This window comes from Aquarana catesbeiana, linkage group LG12 (genome assembly GCF_042186555.1).
Source record: "Aquarana catesbeiana isolate 2022-GZ linkage group LG12, ASM4218655v1, whole genome shotgun sequence".
Taxonomy (NCBI): Eukaryota; Metazoa; Chordata; class Amphibia; order Anura; family Ranidae; genus Aquarana; species Aquarana catesbeiana.
This window is the reverse complement of record NC_133335.1, coordinates 234834758-234861051: the sequence shown is the minus strand read 5'-3', so window position 1 is coordinate 234861051 and position 26294 is coordinate 234834758. Positions and strand designations below refer to the sequence as shown.

The 26294-nt window shown below is 43.5% G+C and overlaps 1 protein-coding gene across 1 annotated transcript in view; it reads right to left on the bottom strand.

The window, feature by feature from the left end:
- The window catches only part of ABCA5 (ATP binding cassette subfamily A member 5), a 130230-nt gene that overhangs the window by 65721 nt on the left and 38215 nt on the right, over window positions 1-26294 (bottom strand). Inside the window, exons 3-8 of the mRNA XM_073606910.1 lie at window positions 21672-21870; window positions 14577-14729; window positions 13685-13776; window positions 11700-11929; window positions 7727-7868; window positions 5458-5646 (exon numbers count right to left, since the gene is read on the bottom strand). Of these exons, the coding sequence (XP_073463011.1) occupies window positions 5458-5646; window positions 7727-7868; window positions 11700-11929; window positions 13685-13776; window positions 14577-14729; window positions 21672-21870 (1005 nt within the window). The remainder of the gene's footprint in view (window positions 1-5457; window positions 5647-7726; window positions 7869-11699; window positions 11930-13684; window positions 13777-14576; window positions 14730-21671; window positions 21871-26294) is intronic.

The following is a 26294-nucleotide window of genomic DNA, read 5'->3' as shown; positions in this document are numbered from 1 at the left end:
AACATGCCCAAATAGAAAAAAACAAAACATAATAATATTAATCTTGATATCACTAGAAAATAAAAGCCTTTGAAAATTATTTTGCAATAACTCCATCAGTGTCACCAGCAAAGCAGCTTCATTATTATCCCATTGAAGAAGAAGAGAATTGTGCGCTGCATTTCCAGATTTCATAATTTGCCGGATTAACGAATGTTAATTCTCCATTACGAATGCTAGTTTACAAGAGCGACCGCTTCCGGCTCGTTCCTTGCTTCCGAGCATGCGTGTTTGTACTTTGGACTTTTGTCCGACGGACTTGTGTACACACGCTCGGAAAATCCGACAACAGACATTTGTCCGCCGGAAAATCCGACAACAATTGTCCGATGGAGCGTACAAAACGGTCGGATTTTCCACCAATAGCCTGTCACCACACAATTCCCGTCGGGAAATCCGATCGTGTGTACGGGGCTTTAGTCTAAACATGTGTGTAAGAGCTCGTTCACACCAGTGAGTGATACACTATGAAACACCGGGAGACCTTCCTTGTTCTTTTCCTGAACTCTCTCCACACAACTGTTGTATCCCCATAGAGCAGATTTGTTTTCAAACCTGGAGGCGGATTCCTTATCTTAATGTATTAAAGCGGAGAGACTCCAGGGAGAGGTTTGTTCTGTCTCTGTATATAAATTAGAATACCTTGACGACAATATTAGCCAAACCAAGTTATGTCTCGATAAACAAGCCAGATTGTAATCTAATAGTCTTATATTCGGTAGACCAAGACCATACGCCGCACACTGCATCAAATTGGTCTGCATGGCTGTCGTCCCAGAAGGAAGCCTCTTCTAAAGAAGATGCACAAGAAAGTCCGCAAACAGTTTGAAGACAATCAGACTAAGCACATGGATTAATGGAACCATGTCCTGTGGTCTGATGAGACCAAGATAAACGTATTTGGTTCAGATGGTGACAAGCGTGTGTGGGGGCAACCAGGTGAGGAGGACAAAGACAAGTGTGTCTTGCCTACAGTCAAGCATGGTGGTGGGAGTGTCATGGTCTGGGGCTGCATGAGTGCTGCCGGCACTGGGGAGCTACAGTTCATTGAGGGAACCATGAATGCCAACATGTACTGTGACATACTGAAGCAGAGCATGACCCCCTCCCTTCAGAGACTGGGCCGCAGGGCAGTATTCCAACATGATAACGACCCCAAACACACCTCCAAGATGACCACTGCCTTGCTAAAGAAGCTGAGGGTAAAGGTGATGGACTGGCCAAGCATGTCTCCAGACCTAAACCCTATTGATCATCTGTGGGACATCCTCAAACGGAAGGTGGAGGAGCGCAAGGTCTCTAACATCCACCAGCTCTGTGATGTCATCATGGAGGAGGGGAAGAGGACTCCAGTGATAACCTGTGAAGCTCTGGTGACCTCCATGCCCAAGAGGGTTAAGGCAGTGCTGGAAAATAATGGTGGCCACACAAAATGTTGACACTTTGGGCCCAATTTGGACATTTTCACTTAGGGGTGTACTCACTTTTGTTGCCAGCGGTTTAGACATTAATGGCTGTGTGTTGAGTTATTTTGAGGGGACAGCAAATTTACACTGTTATACAAGCTGTACACTCACTACTTTACATTGTAGACAAGTGTCATTTCTTCAGTGTTGTCACATGAAAAGATAGAAGAAAAGATTTACAAAAATGTGAGGGGTGTACTGACTTTTGTGAGATACTGTAGTTAGGCACACATTTAACCCCTTGAATCACCCTAGATGTTAACCCCCTTCCCAGCCAATGTCATTAGTACCAGTGGGGGCCAGTGGTATGTTTTTTTGACTAAGATCAATCAGATCAATCAGTCCGATCGAATTGTGAAACAAATCACAAAGGATGACTACAAACAGGGCAAATAATAAGTGAGCATTAATGATAAATAAATGAATCCACAGTCCTTGAAACTTCCAAAGAAAGAAAATGTTGGATAAGACACCGTGTGATACAATCTTCAGTGACTTCTTATAAGACAATGTAAATCCACCACCACACAGAGTGCAAGCTTACCAGCTGTCTGAGCTCTTTGCTAATACCCAGCTATGGCCTTTGATCTACCCATCTACCTCCGGTGACCGATAAGCCAAACGTTCCTGGAGACTTAGAGTATATCCAGCGGTCAGTAGCCAGCCACAAGAATGACCTCGGTGTGAGTATTATACCAGTAGAAAAAAATAGAAGAGAGTTGCCATCAGTAAAACCGGGTGGTATTTTATTATATTAAAATCTGTGCTAACAAGCAGAGAATGCACAAGTAAAAAAGTTTCATAAAAAAGCCGTCCGGCAAATAGTACAAACACGCCCGTAGAAGCGGGACGTAAACCAGCGTGGTGACGTCGGCACGTCGCTCCTCCCTACGTGTTTCGTCACTAAACCGACGTCGTCCTGGGGCGCCGTATTAGCCACAAGCTCAGACAGCTTGTGCAGCTGGTAAGCTTGCACTCTATGTGGTGGTGGATTCACTTTGTCTTATAAGAAGTCACTGAAGATCGTATCACACGGTGTCTTATCAAACATTTCCTTTCTTTGGAGGTTTCAAGGACTGTGGACTCATTTATTTATCATTAATGCTCACTTATTATTTGCCCTGTTTGTAGTTGTAGTCATCCTTTGTGATTTGTTTCACAATTCGTTCGGACCGATTGATCTTATTCAATTGCATGTTTTTTATTTTTATTATATGTTTAGGCGCAGCTCCTTATGTTTTTTTATTTAAACCAATCAATATACACTTATTGGGATTTTTTTTAATCAAAAACGTGTAGCAGAATACATTTTTGGCCAAAATTTATGAAGAAATTAGATTTTTTTTCATCATTTTTTTTACTGGATATGTTTTATCACCGAAAGTAAAAAAATATTACCTTTTTTAAAAAAAATGTTGTTTTTTTTCATTGATATAAAAAAAAACAAAAAAAGAAACAGTGGTGATCAAATACGCCCAAAATAAAGCTCTATTTGCACTGTAAGGGTTAGTTGCCCCTTTTTTGTCTAGGGGTCAGGAGAAAGGAGAAGTACTTATCTGATCCTCCCCACACAGGACAGATCCCTGCAGCCCCTCCACCCCCACCCCCCCCACCCGGCAGTCTAGCGGTCTTGAGCTGTGGACTGTTCCTGATATCATCAAGCCCATAGACCTGCTATGAACATGAGGACATCAGGAGCAGTCCACTGCCGGATCACGGGGGGAGCGCTGTTTGCCGGTGGAGCGGAGGATCAGGTAAGTATATGCTTTTTTCGTCACCCTTGGACAAAAAAAGCAGTTAACCCTTTCAGTGTGGGCACAGCCCCATTGCATGTGAAAACTTTTTGGGGGGAGCTTTAAGAACAGTGGTCTCAAAACTGTGCCCCACGGGCCAGATGTGCCCCTTTGCTTACCTTTATCCAGTCCTCTTGAATCGCTATTCCTCCCACTGACACCAACGATGGGGTACCTCCACTGACATCACCGATGGGGGTACTCCCACTGACACCAACGATGGGGTACTCCCACTGACATCACCGATGGGGTACTCCCGCTGACACCAACGATGGGGTACTCCCACTGACATCACCGATGGGGTACTCCCACTGACACCACCGATGGGGTACTCCCACTGACATCACCGATGGGGTACTCCCGCTAACACCAACGATGGGGTACTCCCACTGACATCACCGATGGGGTACTCCCGCTAACACCAACGATGGGGTACTCCCACTGACATCACCGATGGGGTACTCCCACTGACACCAACGATGGGGTACTCCCGCTGACACCAACGATGGGGTACTCCCACTGACACCAACGATGGGGTACTCCCACTGACACCACCGATGGGGTACTCCCACTGACATCACCGATGGGGTACTCCCACTGACACCAACGATGGGGTACTCCCACTGACACCAACGATGGGGTACTCCCACTGACATCAACAATGAGGTACTCCCACTGACACCAACAATGAGGTACTCCCACTGACACCAATGATGGGGTACTCCCACTGACACCAACGATGGGGTACTCCCACTGACACCAACGATGGGGTACTCCCACTGACACCAACAATGAGGTACTCCCACTGACACCAACAATGAGGTACTCCCACTGACACCAATGATGGGGTACTCCCACTGACACCAACGATGGGGTACTCCCACTGACACCAACGATGGGGTACTCCCACTGACACCAACGATGGGGTACTCCCACTGACATCACCGATGGGGTACTCCCACTGAACCAACGATGAGGTACTCCCACTGACACCAACGATGGGGTACTCCCACTGACAATAACGATGGGGTACTTCCACTGACACCACATTGGGGTACTCCCACTGACACCAACGATGGGGTACTCCCACTGACACCGACGATGGGATACTCCCACTGACACCGACGATGGGATACTCCCACTGACACCAACGATAGGGTACTCCCACTGATACCACTGATGGGGTACTTCCACTGACACCACATTGGGGTACTCCCACTGACACCAACGATGGGGTACTCCCACTGACACCGACGATGGGGTACTCCCACTGACACCAACGATAGGGTACTCCCACTGATACCACTGATGGGGTACTTCCACTGACACCACATTGGGGTACTCCCACTAACACCAACGATGGGGTACTCCCACTGACACCAACGATGGGGTACTCCCACTGACACCAACGATGGGGTACTTCCACTGACACCACATTGGGGTACTCCCACTGACACCAACGATGGGGTACTCCCACTGACACCAACGATGGGGTACTCCCACTGACACCACATTGGGGTACTCCCACTGACACCAACGATGGAGTACTCCCACTGACACCAACGATGGAGTACTCCCACTGACACCACCGATGGGGTACTCCCACTGACACCACTGATGGGGTACTTCCACTGACACCACATTGGGGTACTCCCACTGACACCAACGATGGTGTACTCCCACTGACACCAACGATGGGGTACTCCCACTGACACCAACGATGGAGTACTCCCACTGACACTAACGATGGGGTACTTCCACTGACACCACATTGGGGTACTCCCACTGACACCAACGATGGGGTACTCCCACTGACACCGACGATGGGGTACTCCCACTGACACCGACGATAGGGTACTCCCACTGATACCACTGATGGGGTACTTCCACTGACACCACATTGGGGTACTCCCACTAACACCAACGATGGGGTACTTCCACTGACACCACATTGGGGTACTCCCACTGACACCAACGATGGGGTACTCCCACTGACACCAAAGCATTTTCTTCTCCAAAGGACAACAATCTGGCCCCCCTAAAGGTCTGAGGCACAGTTAAAGGGCCCTTTGTTTAGAAAGTTTGGAGACCCCTGACCTAGACAATAGTAATTTAGTTTGGGTTCAGTGGCAAATAATAAGCTAAAAAGGAGTACTTACCTGGGCGGTGCCAATCATGAACGTACACTGACAGAACGGACTGAGGAACCACACAAAGGACTTTGGAAAGTCTTCTTTCAGCACAATGAAAATACCCAGAGCACTGAGGAGGAGAGTGGAGAGGAACGCGATGCCTCCGGCTTGTTTGGCCTTTTTGAAAAGTGGCGTCAACATCAATGCGAACATTATCTGCAGGAAACCACAAATATACTATAAGATACAAATAAAGGACAGTCCGGCGTCAGAGAGCAATTCCAGATTAAGCCAAAAGTGCCAAATACATCTGTATGACTAAGACCATAGTGTATAGTGCCAGATACGTTTTCATGTCCATAGTGTATAGTGCCAAATACATCTGTATGACCATAGTGTATAGTGCCAGATATATCTATATGACCATAGTGTATAGTGCCAGATACATCTATATGACCATATTATATAGTGCCAGATACATCTATATGACCATATTATATAGTGCCAGATACATCTATATGACCATAGTGTATAGTGCCAGATACATCTATATGACCATAGTGTATAGTGCCAGATACATCTATATGACCATAGTGTATAGTGCCAAATACATCTGTATGATCATAGTGTATAGTGCCAGATATATCTATATGACCATATTATATAGTGCCAGATACATCTATATGACCATAGTGTATAGTGCCAGATACATCTTCATGTCCATAGTGTATAGTGCCAGATACATCTGTATGACCATATTATATAGTGCCAGATACATCTATATGACCATATTATATAGTGCCAGACACATCTGCAAGACTGTAGTGTATAGTGCCAGATACATCTGTATGACCATATTATATAGTGCCAGATACATCTATATGACCATATTATATAGTGCCAGATACATCTATATGACCATATTATATAGTGCCAGACACATCTGCAAGACTGTAGTGTATAGTGCCAGATACATCTATATGACCATAGTGTATAGTGCCCAATACATCTATATGACCATAGTGTATAGTGCCAGATACATCTATATGACCATAGTGTATAGTGCCCAATACATCTATATGACCATAGTGTATAGTGCCAGATACATCTATATGACCATAGTGTATAGTGCCAGATACATCTATATGACCATAGTGTATAGTGCCCAATACATCTATATGACCATAGTGTATAGTGCCAGATACATCTATATGACCATAGTGTATAGTGCCCAATACATCTATATGACCATAGTGTATAGTGCCAGATACATCTATATGACCATAGTGTATAGTGCCAGATACATCTATATGACCATAGTGTATAGTGCCAGATACATCTATATGACCATAGTGTATAGTGCCCAATACATCTATATGACCATAGTGTATAGTGCCAGATACATCTATATGACCATAGTGTATAGTGCCAGATACATCTATATGACCATAGTGTATAGTGCCAGATACATCTGCAAGACTGTAGTGTAAATGTGTCATTAAAAACTTTTGACTCTTGAACTTTTGTTCCCCGTTCTCTTTAGACTACATATACACAGATTCTCTGCCCCCCCCCCCCTTCTTAATCGGTGTCCCTGATTTGTGGAAGGCTCCTGAACCGAAGCCAGATTTTTGCTTTCATCAAGGCAGTGTGATGGACTCAAGTCACTCCCCGGATTCTTGTACATCAATTGATCGGAGGAAACATTTTGCTTCATCATACTATGCAGCAAAAGATTCTGCTCAGCATTAGGAAATACAATAAATCTTCTTACATCTGTCAGCAGATAAGAATAGCCGTTTAATGATTTTTCCTTTTAGTTTTGGATGGAGCCAAGAAGGATTTTTAATGAGATCGCCCCTCACTTCCTGTCCGGCTGATATAAGGGACAAAGACATAAATAAAAATCTTACAGTCCCCCCGAGACACTTCATCTCACAGTGGAAGGATTTCAGTTCTGTCAATCCAAAAATCAGCAGTGGGCGGGGCTGGGTGTGGCCAGGTGCTGATTGAAAAGCTACAGGCTTGCTAATAACCACACCCCCTGCAACATCTTCTCCTCCCACTGCAGTCCAAGCAGGCACAGCCTACATGATAGTGACAACTCTGCTCTGAACTCAGGAGCAGTGCAGCGTCGTTGTCACCCCATCACAGGAAGTAGCATTAGGCGGGCTTCGCTGGCAGGATCAACAGAGATTTGTGGGACTTTGCAGAAAACTGTAAGTGCAGATGGACCTATAATTAAGGGTCGAAGGACATAGTTTGTTTTAATACAAGGTCTTAGTGCTGTACTCACCAGAGATATTCCATAGAGGGCATAGAGCAGAAAGACCAAGAACCAGCTGCTGTGACTGAATGGAGTCAGGCTGGTGGTGATACAGGCCATCAGTATAGAGACCAGCAGAATGAAAACGATGTACAGCAGAACCCATGGCAGCCTGGAATGGACACAGGAGAGAATTAACTTATAATATACATAATATATACTATATATATATATATATATACACACACACACACACACACAGTGACTTGAAAAAGTATTCATACCCCTTGAAATCTTTCACATTTTGTCATGTTACAACCAAAAACGTAAATGTATTTTATTGGGATTTTATGTGATAGACCAACACAAAGTGGCACATAATTGTGAAGTGGAAGGAAAATTATAAATGTTTTTTCAAAATTTTTTACAAATAAATCTGTAAAAAGTGTGGGGGGTACATTTGTATTCAGCCCCCTTTACTCTGATACCCCTAACTAACATCTAGTGGAACCAATTGCCTTCAGAAGTCACCTAAATAGTACACAATTCTGTCTCTCAGCTCTTCAGGCAGTTCCTTTGACCTCATGATTCTCATTTGCTCTGACATGCACTGTGAGCTGTAAGGTCTTATATAGACAGGTGTGTGGCTTTCCTAATCAAGTCCAATCAGTATAATCAAACACAGCTGGACTCAAATGAAGGTGTAGAACTGTCTCAAGGATGATCAGAAGAAATGGACAGCACCTGAGTTAAATATGTGAGTGTCACAGCAAAGGGTCTGAATACTTAGGACCATGTGATATTTCAGTTTTTCTTTTTTAATAAATCTGCTAAAATGTCAATATGGGGGGCTGTGTGTACAGTATGGGGTGCTGTGTGTACAGTATGGGGTGCTGTGTGTACAATATGGGGGGCTGTGTGTACAATATGGGGGGCTGTTTGTACAATATGGGGTGCTGTGTGTACAATATGGGGTGCTGTGTGTACAATAATGAGGAAAAAATATGAACTTAAATGATTTTAGCAAATGGCTGCAATATAACAAAGAGTGAAAAATTTAAGGGGGTCGGAATACTTTCCGTCCCCACTGTGTATATATATATATATATATATATATATATATATATATATATATATATATATATATATATATATATATATGCACAGTGCCTTGAAAAAGTATTCACACCCCTTGAGAGTTTCCATATTTTGTCATGTTACAACCAAAAACGTAAATTTATTTTATTGGGATTTTATGTGATAGACCAACACAAAGTGGCTCATAATTGTGAAGTGGAAGGAAAATGGGGGGGGGGGGGTTGAGAACGTGATTAGTGCCAGAGGCTCTAATGGGCTTTAAAAAAAGATGGGCTCGAGGCGCAGAGCATTGCACTCTGAGCCCACCAGCCAATCAGGAAGCGGGTCGTGTTTAAGGGGGGGAATAGTTGGGGGTAAAAACACTACAGCTTTGCTGCCTGACAGTTCCCATGTGAAAGGGGCTTAGCAGACTCTGAAAGCTTGCCAGCACAAGTATCTCTTAAACGGTCCACATGAATGAATGGCTAACCGGGAACAAGGCACAACACTGCATCTGATATACTGTATATGAGAGAAGGATGGAAAGAGGTGGTGGTCAGGGGGAAGAATGTTCTTTACATTGGTGATCAGTGAGAAGAATGTTCCTTACATTGGTGATCAGTGGGAAGAATGTTCCTTACATTGGTGATCAGTGAGAAGAATGTTCCTTACATTGGTGATCAGTGAGAAGAATGTTCCTTACATTGGTGATCAGTGAGAAGAATGTTCCTTACATTGGTGATCAGTGAGAAGAATGTTCCTTACATTGGTGATCAGTGAGAAGAATGTTCCTTACATTGGTGATCAGTGAGAAGAATGTTCCTTACATTGGTGATCAGTGAGAAGAATGTTCCTTACATTGGTGGTCAGTGAGAAGAATGTTCCTTACATTGGTGATCAGTGGGAAGAATGTTCCTTACATTGGTGATCAGTGGGAAGAATGTTCCTTACATTGGTGATCAGTGAGAAGAATGTTCCTTACATTGATGATCAGTGAGAAGAATGTTCCTTACATTAGTGATCAGTGAGAAGAATGTTCCTTACATTGATGATCAGTGAGAAGAATGTTCCTTACATTAGTGATCAGTGAGAAGAATGTCCCTTACGTTGGTGGTCAGGGGGAAGAATGTTCCTTACATTGGTGATCAGTGAGAAGAATGCTCCTTACATTGGTGATCAGTGAGAAGAATGTTCCTTACATTTGTGATCAGTGAGAAGAATGTTCCTTACATTGGTGATCAGTGAGAAGAATGTTCCTTACATTGGTGATCAGTGGGAAGAATGTTCCTTACATTGGTGATCAGTGGGAAGAATGCTCCTTACATTGGTGATCAGTGGGAAGAATGTTCCTTACATTGGTGATCAGTGAGAAGAATGTTCCTTACATTGGTGATCAGTGAGAAGAATGTCCCTTACATTGGTGGTCAGTGAGAAGAATGTTCCTTACATTGGTGATCAGTGAGAAGAATGTTCCTTACATTGGTGATCAGTGAGAAGAATGTCCCTTACATTGGTGATCAGTGAGAAGAATGTTCCTTACATTGGTGATCAGTGAGAAGAATGTTCCTTACATTGGTGATCAGTGAGAAGAATGTTCCTTACATTGGTGATCAGTGAGAAGAATGTCCCTTACATTGGTGATCAGTGAGAAGAATGTTCCTTACATTGGTGATCAGTGAGAAGAATGTTCCTTACATTGGTGATCAGTGAGAAGAATGTTCCTTACATTGATGATCAGTGAGAAGAATGTCCCTTACATTGGTGGTCAGTGAGAAGAATGTTCCTTACATTGGTGATCAGTGAGAAGAATGTTCCTTACATTGGTGATCAGTGAGAAGAATGTCCCTTACATTGGTGATCAGTGAGAAGAATGTTCCTTACATTGGTGATCAGTGAGAAGAATGTTCCTTACATTGGTGATCAGTGAGAAGAATGTTCCTTACATTGATGATCAGTGAGAAGAATGTTCCTTACATTGGTGATCAGTGAGAAGAATGTTCCTTACATTGGTGATCAGTGAGAAGAATGTTCCTTACATTGGTGATCAGTGAGAAGAATGTTCCTTACATTGGTGATCAGTGAGAAGAATGTTCCTTACATTGGTGATCAGTGGGAAGAATGCTCCTTACATTGGTGATCAGTGGGAAGAATGCTCCTTACATTGGTGGTCAGTGGGAAGAATGTTCCTTACATTGGTGGTCAGTGGGAAGAATGTTCCTTACATTGGTGATCAGTGGGAAGAATGTTCCTTACATTGGTGATCAGTGAGAAGAATGTCCCTTACATTGGTGATCAGTGAGAAGAATGTTCCTTACATTGGTGATCAGTGAGAAGAATGTTCCTTACATTGATGATCAGTGAGAAGAATGTTCCTTACATTGGTGATCAGTGAGAAGAATGTTCCTTATATTGGTGATCAGTGAGAAGAATGTCCCTTACATTGGTGGTCAGTGAGAAGAATGTTCCTTACATTGGTGATCAGTGAGAAGAATGTTCCTTACATTGGTGATCAGTGAGAAGAATGTCCCTTACATTGGTGATCAGTGAGAAGAATGTTCCTTACATTGGTGATCAGTGAGAAGAATGTTCCTTACATTGATGATCAGTGAGAAGAATGTTCCTTACATTGGTGATCAGTGAGAAGAATGTCCCTTACATTGGTGGTCAGTGAGAAGAATGTTCCTTACATTGGTGATCATTGGGAAGAATGTTTCTTACAGATAGATAAAAAGATGAATGGTTTCAGTGGAAACTTATCTGGGAGGCAGAAATTGCTCATTGCTCAAGGAACCCCTATAGCAAACTCTGAAGGGACCGTGGTTGGAGCAACATAACTTCCAAAGTGCACAGTCTATTGGCCATTAGTAAATCCATCCTATGGATACATCCTAAACATATATAAACAGGGAGACATAAATCTTCATACCAGAACGCTGTGTCATGGAGCCCCAGGATCTTCATAAACTCTTTCAGCTTTTTTTCTTTTTCGGCTACGATATAAGCTGCCGGTGAGCAGCCAAATGGCAAGAAGGCCATGGCAAGGCATATTGACATGAGGGCATGGTAGTAGCTGTCCACTTCAACCATCGGCAGCTTCTCCATTATCGTGACCTTTGTTCTCGTCAGCTCCCTCCAGGCCGAGTGATTGGTCTTCAGCTGGAATCAAGACAAAAACATGAGTGTTATTTTCTGCATTAATATAAAGGAACAACAAAGTATGAATCTCTTCCCAGAGAACTGAACAGTCCAGTCCCTGTACCAAAGGAGCTTACGATCTATTGTGCTGCAGCTATACAGGCATACACCCTGTAGCTTCCCGCATGGACTCTCTGGTGGGATAACCTGTGTCTTCTCTTACCTTACAGAGCCTTATTACCAGACTCTGTACTCAAATACTTTTTGTTATTGGTTTACATTTAGGGAAAACATAGACTGAGGTCATGAGAAAAGAAGAGAGAGCCAGAGGGAGAGATAAGAAGATGGAGAGAGAGGAAGAGAAGGAGAGAAGAAGAGAGGGAGAGAAGGAGAGAATGGAGAAAAAAAGAGAAGAAGAGAGGGAGAGAAGGAAAGAAGGGAGAAAAAAAGAGAAGAAAAGAGGAGATAAGGAGAGGGGGAGAAGAAGTAGAGAGGGAGAGAAGTAGAGAAAGAAAGAAGAAGGAGTGAGGGCGAGAAGAAGAGAAGAGAGGGAGAGAAGAAGAAAAAGAGTGAGAGAGAGATGGAGAGAGAGAGAGAGAGAGAGAGAGAGAGAGAGAGAGAGAGAGAGAGAGAGAAAAGGAAAAAAAGGAAGAGAGGAAGAAAGGGAGAGAATGAGCAAAGGAGAAAGGAAAGGGAGAGAGGGAGCTAAGAAAAGAGGGAGAAAAGAAGAGAGGGAAAGAGAGAGGGGGGAGAGAGAGAGAGAGAGAGAGAGAGGAAGGAGAAGGAAAGAGGAAGAGAGAGAGAGAGCAGAAAAGACAGAGAGAGAAGAAAAAAGGGAGAGAGGGGCAAAGGAGAGAGGAAAGGGAGTGAAAACAAACGATAAGAGGAGGGGGAGAAAAGCAGAGAGGGAGAGAAGAAGATAAGGAGAAAGGGAGAGAAGAAAAGAGGGGGAGAAAAAGAGAGGGGGAGAGACAGAGAGAAAGAGAAGAAGAGAGGAAGAGAAGGAGAGAAGAAGAGAAGGAAAGAAGGGAGAAGGAAAGAGGAGATAAGGAGAGGGGGAGAAGAAGAAGAGAGGGAGAGAAGTAGAGAAAGAAATAAGGAGTAAGGGCGAGAAGAAAAGAAGAGAGGGAGAGAAGAGGAAAAAGAGAGAAGAAGAGAGGGAGAGGGAGCGAGAGAGAGGGAGATAAGGAGACAGAAGAAAAAAAGGAGAGAGAGAAAAATGAAGAGAAGAAGAAAGGGAGAGGGAGTGAAGGAGAGAAGAAAGAGAGAAAAAAAGAGAAGAAATAATGAGAGGGGGAGAAAAGCAGAGAGAGAGAGAGAGAGAAAAAGCAAGGAAGGCATGGAGAGAGGGAGTGAAGAAAAGAGGGAGAAAAAAAGAGAGGGAGAGAGAGAGAGGGGGGAGAGGGAGAGAGAGAGAGAGAGAGAGAGAGAGAGCGCGAAAGAGATGGAGAGAGAAGAAAAAAGGGAGAGAAGGGCAAAGGAGAGAAAAAAGGGAGTGAAAAAAAAGATAAGGGGAGGGGGGAAAAGCAGAGAGGAAGATAAGGAGAAAGGGAGAGAAGAAAAGAGTCGAAGAGAAGAAGACAGAGAGAGAGAGAGAAAGAGAAGGAGAGAGGAAGAGAAGAAGAAGAGATGGAGAGAAGATGAGGGAGAAAAGAAACAAGGGAAAGAGAGGGGGAGAAAAGAAGAGAGGGAGGGCAGAAGTGGAGGAGAGAAGGAGAGAAGAGAGGCAAAGAAGAAGAGAGGGAGATAAGGAAAGGGGGAGAGAAAGGCCTTTACCTTTATTATGGCGGAATCAATGCAGGCTTGCAGGTGTGTGAATCCAGAATAATGGTACTGAGCCGCATCACACCGAGAGGAGAAGCAATGTTCTGACAAAGAAAACAAACACAGAGCATAAACAGTATACACATATAGTATAGTATACACACATAGTATAGTTTTTTGCCACCATCCGCTCTAAAGCTATATATGGAAATGAGGCCGAACCTCGTCCTGCGAGTCAGCTAAAGACACTTAGTACTGGATCCCTGTCATTCCCTCTAATGTGAATTAGGAATTGAGGCACCTCATCGCAATATTGAAGCCCAAATACAAGTTTATTCCAATGAAAGTTTGCAAAGCCAATGCTTTTTATGGGCTGTAAATCTGCCCCCTTCATCAGAGTTTAGAAACAATGAAACAATGTATGTGGATTGAATAATCAATCTATATTTGGATATTATTGAATTAAGTTTACACATCAATCCATCAGCAGCTGGTATCACCATGCATTCCCTCCTTCATGTCCTTCTTCTTGCCTTCCACACATAGAAGAACGATCAGGGCCAATCATTTACATTCCTGCTCCATCCCCTCTGCTCTCTACCAATAAGAAACCTGACAGCACCCAGCAAACATATTTGATTGGTGTGCTGAGCCTGTCAATCCTCCATTCTACCACCCTTATCCCTCTGATCAATATTTATTTCTGTATGTTGTAGATCTCCTGTTGGCTGCTATGATGGGGCCTACCACAGATACCTGAGGTTTCTTCTCCTTACCTTAACAAACTGAAATTGGGAAGCCCCACCCTTTTCTCTAAGCTCCACCTGTTATGACATCACAATTAACCTGCAGCTCTATGACATTAGTAGGTGAAGTGTGGGAACTCTGTAAATATGAACCATACCTTGTATGTACAAAGTTGACTTTGGGATGAAGAAGGGGAAGAACATGAGCTTGTAGGACATGGGGTCTTCAAATTTGACGCCAACAAAGTGCAGAAAGGAAGAGCTGGCGGCCTTTAAACTCTCCTCATTGTGGTAGGGCACGATATCCACATCTGCAAAACCAAAAAGGGACGTCAGCCATCAGTGCCGTCCAGCATTTGACTATTATTTTGAGATGCAAAATGGAATTAAATTAGTAAATCTGGTCTCTTCTAAAACAGTGCCGTTCCTTCAATTACATGAAAATTTGTGATGCTTTATAAAACAAGGGCAAAAACATCATTGTAATGCAAATGACTTATGGCACTTGTCTATTTTTAAAAGGTGCAACAGGAAACTGAGATTGCAAAAAAAAAAAAAAAAAAAGGGAAGTTAAAAAAAAAAACCTTGCGGGAAGGTTGCTCACTGTCATCAGAAGTCTGAGGAAGCATTCACATGAATATATCAGGTCATTTATTTAGAGCCCAACGCCAACCAAATGATTTTTTTAGAATTTTACAGACTGAGAAAGAGTGACCATTTACGTTGATTTTTTATTTCTGTCTGTGACCCCATTGGAGAGCTTTTCCCTCACTTCCTGTCCCTGAGACCCCCATACAAGAAATGGGAGGAACTGCTGTCACTGGGACAGGAAGGAACAGATAGCAAAGGAAACATTGTTAGAAGTTCTAACCCTTCCTCCTGTAACATAAAATCGTTTTCCTCAGGGTACAAGGACACGGGACCTTGATCTTTGACAATTAGGTTATGCAGCCACCTTCAGGTGATTGGACAATAGCAAACAAAGCTGTAAGGACAGCCCTAGAATAACTCCTCCCACTCCCAGTAAGACTCTGTTTTGTAGCAAGCAACAAGGAGCGAATCACTAGACCCATGGGCGACCAAGAGAGTCTGTATGTCCCACACACCTAGAATGTTTAGGTGTAACAGTCTGGAGTAAAACTGGGCGAACAGAACAGCCAGACCCTGAACCCTTATGGAAAAAAAAAAAATGGAGGTTCTTGGACCCTAGACCAGTGGTTCTCAACCTCAGACCTCAAGTACCCCCAACGGGCCATGTTTTGGGAACTTCCCTTAGATAAAATAGCTCTGATCCATACCACGTCATTGATATTGATTTAAAGCAGCTGTGCAAAGTAAAGGAAAACCTGAAAACATGGCCCGTTGGGGGATATTTGAGCCCTGAGGTTGAGAACCGCCGCCCTAGACTACAAACATATGAGCGGAGGAAGAGGAGCTTGCCCTGGAGAAGAAAGACCCTGGACTGGGCCGAATCCAAGACTAAGCCCAAGTACTCCAAGCAGTGAGCCAGTTCCAGCGTCAATTTCTAGAAATTGCGGATCCATCTGAGTCTCTGCCAAGCTTGCACTTTCTACTGGACATTGGCTGACAGAACCTGGACTGGCTGTTCCTTTAGCAGGAGATCATCCACATATCCCAACTATGAGGATACAGTGCAACCGGAAAGTATTCACAGCGCTTCACTTTCTCCACATTTTGTTATGTTACAACCTTATTCTAAAATGGATTAAATTCATGATTTTCCTCAAAATTCTACAAACAATCCCACAGAATAACACTGTGAAAGAACATGAAATGAAGTCCAAGGAGTTGCCTGTAGACCTCTGAGACAGGATTGTATTGAGGCACGGATCTGGAGAAGGGTACAGAAAAATTTCTGCAGTCCCAATGAGTACAGTGGCCCCCATCATCCGTAAATGGAAGAAGTTTGGAACCACCAGGACTCTTCCTAGAGCGGGGGAGAAGGGCCTTAGTCAGGAAGGTGACCAAGAACCCGGTGGTCACTCTGACAGAGCTCCAACGTTTCTCTGTGGAGAGAGGAGAACCTTCCAGAAGAACAACCATCTCTGCAGCACTCCTGCTAACCAGACGGAAGCCACTCCAAAATAGAAGGCACATGACAGCGCGCCTGGAGTTTGCCAAAAGGCACCTGAAGGACTCTCAGACCATGAGAAACAAAATTCTCTGGTCTGATGACACAAAGATTGGACTTTTTGGCCCGAATGGCAAAAGGCAATGCCAAGTACCGCTCATCACCTGGCCAATACCATCGCTACAGTGAAGCATGGTGGTGGCAGCATCATGCTGTGGGGATGTTTTTCAGCAGCAGGAACTGGGATACTAGTCAGGATCGAGGGGAAAGATGAATGCAGCAATGTACAGAGACATCCTACATGAAAACCTACTCCAGAGCGCTCTGGACCTCAAACCGGGGTGAAGGTACATATTCCAACAGGACAACGACCCTAAGCACACAGCCAAGATAACAAAGGAGTGGCTACGGGACAACTCTGTGAATGTCCTTGAGTGGCCCCAGCCAGAGCCCAGACTTGAACCGGATTGAACATCTCTGGAGAGATCTGTAAATGGCTGTGCACCAACGCTCCCCATCCAACCTGATGGAACTTGAGAGGTCCTGCAAAGAAGAATGGGAGAAACTGCCCAAAAATAGGAGTGCCGAGCTTGTAGCATCATACTCAAAAAGACTTGAGACTGTAATTGGTGCCAAAGGAGCTTCACCAAAGTATTGAGCAAAGGCTGTGATACTTATGTACATGGGATATTACTCGTTTTTTAATTTGCAAAGATTTCAAACAAACTTCTTTCACGTAGAATTTTGAGGAAAATAATGAATTTAATCCTTTTTGGAATAAGGCTATAACATAATAAAATGTGGAAAAACTGAAGTGCTGTGAATACCTAGGACAGTTGTAGGCTCCGTGTAAAGTAATCCTATGGCGGCGAGTAACGTTTTTTTTTTTTTGCTAATTATTCACCTCTAAATTTATCCATGGTGTGATCACTCTACCTAATGCTGGGAAGAATCGCTGGCTGTGTGATTGCTAATTATCATTGTTTCCTCAAGTGACCGGATTCCATTGTATGGGGACACCAGGCTCTGGGTACAACGTCCCCCTCATGTCACATAAAGATGTTTTCTGCCCATTATTCCAACAAACAGTTATCTATAAGGCTAATGGAACTGCAAAAGTCCTGAATGGGGAATTACAATGGTGTTGGGTTCATTTTATTTTACATTTTCTTGAATTATGAGTCAAATCCCTCAGTACAGGACACACAGGATCTAATATGAAGCTATCTTCAGGTGACACTGGCAAAAAAAAAAAAAGCATCTGCGGGGACATCCCCCCTAATATCCCTTCCTATTCCCAGCAGGCACAACCCCCTATCCGGGCTGGGACAAGGGGTGGGCAGGAGGAATAGTCGCCCCAGGCGCAGCAGGCACGCTCCAGTGGCAGGCAACTATAAAGCAAGAAATTGGTGCAGTGCACACTCCATGCCAACTATGGGCAGATGGAGCTGGGGGCAGAGAATGGGCACAGGGCGGTACACCCATTCTACGGCACTCTTTAGATGTGGGGGGAGCAGTTCTACAACCTTGCCCTGGGTGCTGGAATAATCTGTCTCGGTACTGCCCCCTATATAACCCCTCCCACTCCCAGCAGGGGCATCCGCAATTATAACTCCTCCCACTCCCAGCAGGAGCAGCCACTGTTATAACTCCTCCCACTTTCAGCAGGGGCATCCGCCATTATAACCCCTCCCACTCCAATCAGGGGCATCCGCCATTATAACCCCTCCCACTCCCAGCAGGGGCACGCGCCATTATAACTCCTCCCACTTCCAGCAGGGACATCCGCCATTATAACCCCTCCCACTCCCAGCAGGGGCACCCGCCATTATAACTCCTCCCACTTCCAGCAGGGACATCCGCCATTATAACTCCTCCCACTTCCAGCAGGGACATCCGCCATTATAACCCCTCCCACCCCAATCAGGGGCATCTGTCATTATAACTCCTCCCACTTCCAGCAGCATGTGCCATTATAACTCCTCCCACTTACATCAGGGGCATCCGCCATTAAAACCCCTCCCACTCCAATCAGGGGCATCCGCCATTATAACCCCTCCCACTCCCAGCAGGGACATCCGCCATTATAACCCCTCCCACTCCCAGCAGGGGCACCCGCCATTATAACTCCTCCCACTTCCAGCAGGGACATCCGCCATTATAACTCCTCCCACTTCCAGCAGGGACATCCGCCATTATAACCCCTCCCACCCCAATCAGGGGCATCTGTCATTATAACTCCTCCCACTTCCAGCAGCAGCATGTGCCATTATAACTCCTCCCACTTACATCAGGGGCATCCGCCATTATAACCCCTCCCACTCCCAGCAGGGGCATCCGCCATTAAAACCCCTCCCACTCCAATCAGGGGCATCCGCCATTATAACCCCTCCCACTCCCAGCAGGGACATCCGCCATATAACCCCTCCCACTCCCAGCAGGGGCATTCGTCATTATAACCCCTCCCACTCCAATCAGGGGCATCCGCCATTATAACTCCTCCCACTCCCAGCAGGGGCACCCACCATTATAACTCCTCCCACTTCCATCAGGGGCATCCGCCATTATAACCCCTCCCACTCCCAGCAGGGGCATCTGCCATTATAACTCCTCCCACTTCCATCAGGGGCATCCGCCAATATAACTCCTCCCACTCCCAGCAAGGGCATCCACCATTATAACCCCTCCCACTCCCTGCAGGGGCATCCGCCATTATAACCCCTCCCACTCCCAGCAGGGGCATCTGACATTATAACTCCTCCCACTTCCATCAGGGGCATTCGCCATTATAACTCCTCCCACTTCCATCAGGGGCATCCGCCATTATAACTCCTCCCACTTCCATCAGGGGCATCCGCCATTATAACTCCTCCCACTTCCATCAGGGGGCATCCGCCATTATAACCCCTCCCACTCCCATCAGGAGCACCCACCATTATAACCACTCCCAGCAGGGGCACCCGCCATTATAATCACTCCCACTCCCACCAGGGGCATCCACCATTATAATGCCACAATGCAGGTCACATCTGTGGACTACAAAACACCTTTCCGCCTATGTTAAGGAAGTGAAGTGTGGTGTGCTGTAGTCCAGGATCAGGAGTGAGGAGCCTAAGGTGACAACCCTACTCTGCATAGATACAGTACAGTGAGCTAGCGTTGTCACTCTAGGAAAGGAAGTGTGTTACTGGCAGGATCATCACAAAAAAGGAAAAAAAAGGCATAAAAAAAAAAAGAAAACTAATGCAGCCACCACATCTAAGGAAGGGTAAGCTGCAATATATGACATTTGTGTTTAGACGTGTAAAAGGTAAAAATTTATTTTGTTTCGATTTGTTATTTACATAAATTTGATTCATTTGTTTTCAGAATTCGTGTCATTTATTCAGATTTGAATCGATTCGAATTTTCCGCATTCGGTCGAATTGAACTCCATTTGACCCTATTCAGAAAATTGGAATCGATTTGAATTTCGTTCAAATTCCATTCAAAATCTAGATTAATCTATTTAAAATTCGAATTTTGGAAGATGGGTAAATTCTTTCTATTCCATTCTATTCTATTGGTTTTTCTATTCTATTCTTTTTTTTTCTATTCTATTCTTTTCTATTCTATTCGAATTTATTCGATTTGAATTTCGGATGATGATTATTATTGTTATATTCTTTCTATTCTATTAATTTATTTTCTATTCTACTATTTTTTTTCTAGTCTATTCTAATGTATTCTATTTGAATTAAAATTTCAGAAGATGGTTATATTCTTTCTATTTTATTATTTTCTGTGCTATTCTATTCTAATCTATTCTTTTATTTTCTATTCTATCCTAATCTATTCTTTTATTTTCTATTCTATTCTAATCTATTCTTTTCTATTCTATTTGAATTTTGGGAAATGGTAATATTTATTCTATTCTATTTATTGTTTTTTTTCTGTTCTATTCTATTTCTATCCTTTTCTATTTTATTTTCTATTCTATTTGAATTCAGAATTATTCTAGGTGGTATTCTTTCTATTTTACTCTATTCTATTGTTTTTTTTTCTATTCAATTCTTTTCTATTCTATTTTCTATTCAAATTTATTCTGTTCAAAATTCGAAATTCAAATTCGGATTTATTCTGTTCAAAATTCAAATTTCAGAAGATGATTATATTCTATTTTATTCTATTGTTTTTTTTCTTTTCTAATATATTCTATTCCTTTATTTTATATTCTATTTTATTCTGTTCTTTTATTTTCTATTCTATTTTGTTCTGTTTTACTCTTTTATTTTCTATTCTATTCTAATCTATTCTTTTCTATTCTATTTGAATTTTGGGAAATGGTAATATTTATTCTATTCTATTCTATTGTTTTTTTCTTTTCTATTCTATTTTTTTTCTATTTTATTTTCTATTCTATTTAAATTCAAAATTATTCTAGGTGATATTCTTTCTATTTTACTCTATTCTATTGTTTTTTTTCTATTCTATTCTTTTCTATTCTATTTTCTATTCAAATTCAAATTCATTCTGCTCAAAATTCGAAATTCAAATTCGGATTTATTCTGTTCAAAATTCAAATTTCAGAAGATGATTATATTCTATTTTATTCTATTGTTTTTTCTTTTCCTTTCTAATCTATTCTATTCCTTTACTTTATATTCTATTTTATTCTGTTCTTTTATTTTCTATTCTATTTTGTTCTGTTTTACTCTTTTATTTTCTATTCTATCCCTTTTTATTTTCCATTTTACTTTTTTCTATTGTTTTATTTTGTATTCTGTTTCACTCTATTATATTCTATTATTTTATTTTCTATTCTATTACTTTCTATTCCATTCTATTCTTTTCTTTCTATTCTATTCCTTTATTTTCTATCCAGTTTTTTTTCTCTTTGGAAATTCAAATTTGATTTGAAAACGATTCGAATTCGATTTAAAAATGATTCGAATTTGATTTGAAAACGATCCGAATTCGAATTTTGTCTGAAACTGCGCTTTCGTTTTTTTGGATTTATATAAATTCCTTACAATTGTCATTCGGAAATTCAGATGCATCCGAATTTTCAAATAACGAAAAATTAGTCCGAATTTCGATTCGGAATGAAGCGAACCGCACGTGTCTATTTGTGTTCCTGGGTTTAGATACATTGTACATATATATGAGTGACACCCTTTACCTGATCCGAGACACGGCGCCCACGCCACGGCCATGATGTTCTCGGTGGTGTTGGTCACCGGCGTGTAGCCGATAGTCGGCAGCGGACTTATCTCCAGATCGCTGAGCATATCATTGGGGGAGGCTTCGTAATATTTATTTGGCATGATCAGCACCAACAGCAGCCATATCTGCGACCAGATCAGCGGGTAGAGGATTTCCTGCCAGAGAAGACACAAAGCAATCCAGTCAATGAGATCTCACCAAAGATTCAACGTCTTCATCTACAAATCCGTTTTCAATCTTTTTATGTCTGCCTTGTGTGAGCAAAGCCACTTCATTTTTGAGTTACTGGAGGAATGGGGGAAGGGTTAGAACCCCTGACAAGTTATTATTTAAAATGGTCTAAGAAAAGCGCCAAACCAATGGCAAAGGAGACCAAAAGAGTCCTACTCTATATAAAATATGAATTCTAGGTATAGATATTTTATATTTTGTTCCAGCTTGGACAAATATAGTTATGTATATACCATACCTGCAGTGGTAGCGCTTCCACCGGCCGGCGTCTCCTCTTCCTGGTGCTTCCCCTGCGACTCCTCCCTACTCCTTCTCCTCGGCCGCCAATAGGATCGGTTCCCCTCCCGGGCCAATCGGGTGACGGGTCTCAGGACCCACTTCCTGATTGGCCAGGAGGAGAATCGGGAGGACAATAGCCAATAATAATTCGCTATTGTCACACAACTGGTTGGGCTCGGGGCGAAGTGCTCTGCGCCCCGCGCCCACCCTTTTTTGAAGCCAATTAGAGCCTCAGGCTCTAATCACGTGCAATCTAAAAAAAAAAAACCCTCATTGGAATCCATGCGTCTGGTGCCCTTCATGTAAATTAGGGGGTCGGATGCATGGATTAGGGGGGCGGCGCCCCTACGCCCAGCATTACGGGCCGCCACTGCATACCTGGTCGATGCCCCGGAAGCTTGAAATCATTGAACTACTACACAGCTACTACAGCACTACACTACTACACCACTACCCCGCTACTACACCACTACACTACTACACCACTACACCGCTACTACACCACTACACTACTACACTGCTACTACACCACTACACTACTACACAGCTACTACAGCACTACACTACTACCCCGCTACTACAGCACTACACTACTACACCACTACCCCGCTACTACACCACTACACTACTACACTGCTACTACAGCACTACACTACTACACTGCTACTACACCACTACACTACTACACAGCTACTACAGCACTACACTACTACACCACTACCCCGCTACTACAGCACTACACTACTACACCACTACACCGCTACTACACCACTACACTACTACACTGCTACTACAGCACTACACTACTACACCACTACACTGCTACTACACCACTACACTACTACACTGCTACTACAGCACTACACTACTACACCACTACACTGCTACTACACCACTACACTACTACACTGCTACTACAGCACTACACTACTACACCACTACACTGCTACTACACCACTACACTACTACACAGCTACTACAGCACTACACCACTACCCCGCTACTACAGCACTACACTACTACACCACTACACCGCTACTACACCACTACACTACTACACTGCTACTACAGCACTACACTACTACACCACTACACTGCTACTACACCACTACTCCAGTGATCTCCACTAGCTTTCAGGTCCCGTTTGTGAACCCAGGAGGTCAGCGGCCTGGAGACATTCGGAGAATGCTTCACATTTCCTGAATGAATGCAAAGCATTCTCGGATTGGATGAGGTGAAGAGATGGAGGGGGTGGTGACATCACGGCTTCCGCCTCATCCAATCAGAGAAGGTGGCCTGCATTCATTCTGAAAACTTAAAGCACTACCTGAATGCTGCCTGTGCCCAGCAGCCACAATGCAGCAGGGCAGCCACTCAGCATGGGACCTGGAAGCTAGTGGAGATCACCAGAAGCAGCAGTGTAGTAGTGGTGCAGTAGCAGTATAGTAGCAGTGTAGTAGCAGTTATAGTAGTGGTGGAGTAGTGGTATAGTAGCAGCGTAGTAGTATTAATAGTAGTGGTGCAGTATCGGTATAGTAGCAGCAATAGTAGTGGTGTAGTAGCAGTATTATAGTGGTGTAGTAGCAGTAATAGTAGTGGTGTAGTAGCAGTATTATAGCGGTGTAGTAGTGATGTAGTAGCAATAATAGTAGTGGTGTAGTAGCAGTATTATGGTGGTGTAGTAGTGGTGTAGTAGCGGTATAGTAGCAGTAATAGTAGTGGTGTAGTAGCAGTATTATAGCGGTGAAGTAGCAGCAGTAATAATAGTGGGGTAGTAGTAGTGGTGTAGTAGAGGTGTAGTAGCTGTAATAGTAGTGGTGTAGTAGCAGTATTATAGGGGTGTAGTAGCGGTGTAGTACCAGTAATAATAGTGGTGTAGTAGCAGTATTATAGCGGTGTAGTAGTGGTGTAACAGCTGTAATAGTAGTGGTGTAGTAGCAGTATTATAGCCGTGTAGTAGTGGTAAGGTAGCAGTAATAGTAGTGGTGTAGTAGCAGTATTATAGCGGTGTAGTAGCGGTGTAGTAGCGGTATAGTAGTGGTATAGTAGCAGTATTATAGCGGTGTAGTAGTGGTGTAACAGCTGTAATTGTAGTGGTGTAGTAGCAGTATTATAGCCGTGTAGTAGTGGTAAGGTAGCAGTAATAGTAGTGGTGTAGTAGCAGTATTATAGCAGTGTAGTAGCGGTATAGTAGCAGTATTATAGCGGTGTAGTAGTGGTGTAGTAGCAGTTATCGAAAGGGTGTAGCAGGGCTATAGTAGTGGTGTAGTAGCAGTATAGTCACAGTGTAGTAGTGCTGTCTACTTCCCTTGATTTCCAACTTCAAGGGGCATTGGGCAGGTATGGGATATACATAGTTGCATTGATCCAAGCTGAAACAATGTATCCATGTAAAATATATTCATACCTGGAATTCTTTATTTTCATAACAAGATGTCATTGGAAAACCAACGTGTTCTGGGGCTCTGACTCCCTCCTCCCCTCTCCTCAGTGCCCTAATCTTGCACTAGGAAGGACTCAGATTGGGTCATAATTAGAATTAGAATTAAAAGACATAATTAGAGCAAATAACAGGTTCAGTAGATGAACTGAGCAGGGCATTTCCTATCACAACGTAGAGATTTCCTCTCACTTCCTGTTGCGTCTCCAGAACAGGAAGTGAAGGGAAATCACCTCAACGGGACACAGACAGCAAACAATAAAGTGACAGGGGTTCGTTCTATCCCTTCCCTACTCTACCTAAAACTAAAATAACACGTTCAGGCTTATATAGTTACATAGTAGGTGAGGTTGAAAAAAGACACAAGTCCATCAAGTCCAACCTATAAATATATTCATATACACATTTAAATAACCCACCTCGGTCCTGCCATGACAGTCCTTCCTGGTATAGGGTGACAACTGTCTCCCAACTGCGCTCCTGCGTTGTCTCTCTCCCCCCCCCCGGTGGAGTCTACAAACACCCATGACGAATCTCATTGCACAGGATTGTGAGATCTAAAGTAGACTGACTGTGCAATCAGACTGTAACATGTACAATATGGAAAACGTAATTTTCTATATATATCCATTTTGCAGCAGGAGAAGTGAGACTTCCATGCGGATGGGAACACAGTCGGAAACCTCTGGCAGGCAGAGCCAGCATGTGACTCAAGCCACTGGGCTCCGCCCAGAAATGCAATATCAGTTCCGAGTGGATGAACCCTTTAAAAGGTTGCGGTTTCCTCTGTGTGGTCGGTGGAAATACTGAGCCGTGTAATATGAACTCGTGTGCAGCATTGCGGCCAGATACTACGAGGAGGTAACCGATACTGCGCTCCGAGAGGGGGCAGGGGATGGTCTATAAACATCCACACGGCTAATGTGTGATCCGAGAACATCTCCTGCAACTGCGCATTATACCGACCCGATTCCCCCCCCGCACAACAGAGAAGAATTAACAACAAATGAAAAAAACTTAATTTGGATATCAACCAGTACTTGATGTTCTGGAGGACTTGTGTTGGGGGTCACACTGAAATATATAAACCCAAATGAACACCTTACAAGAGCCTCAACGTCACCTCGCTACACCTCTACCCTACCGTCCAATGGTAAACCTCCACTGACAGCTGAGGATTTCTCATTGGATAGCGTGAAATTTACAACCCCAGATGAACACCTTAGATGAGCCCAGATGTCACCCCGCAACACCTCTATCGCACCATCCAATAGGTGACCCCTCACTGACTGCTGAGGATTTCTCCGTTCAATGGATGACTATCCACTGACCACTAAGGATTTCTCATTGGATAGTATGAAGTCTACAAATCCAAATAAACCACTTACATAAGCCTAGACGTCACCCCGCTACACCTCTATTGTACCGTCCAATGGGTGGCTTTTCACTGACCACTAAGGATTTCTCATTGGATAGTATGAAGTCTACAAATCCAGAGGAACCGCTTACATAAGCCTAGACATCACCCCGCTACACCTCCAACGCACTGTTCAATGGATGGCTCTCCACTGACCACTAAGGTTTTCTCATTGGATAGTGTGAAGTCTACAAATCCAGATGAACACCTTA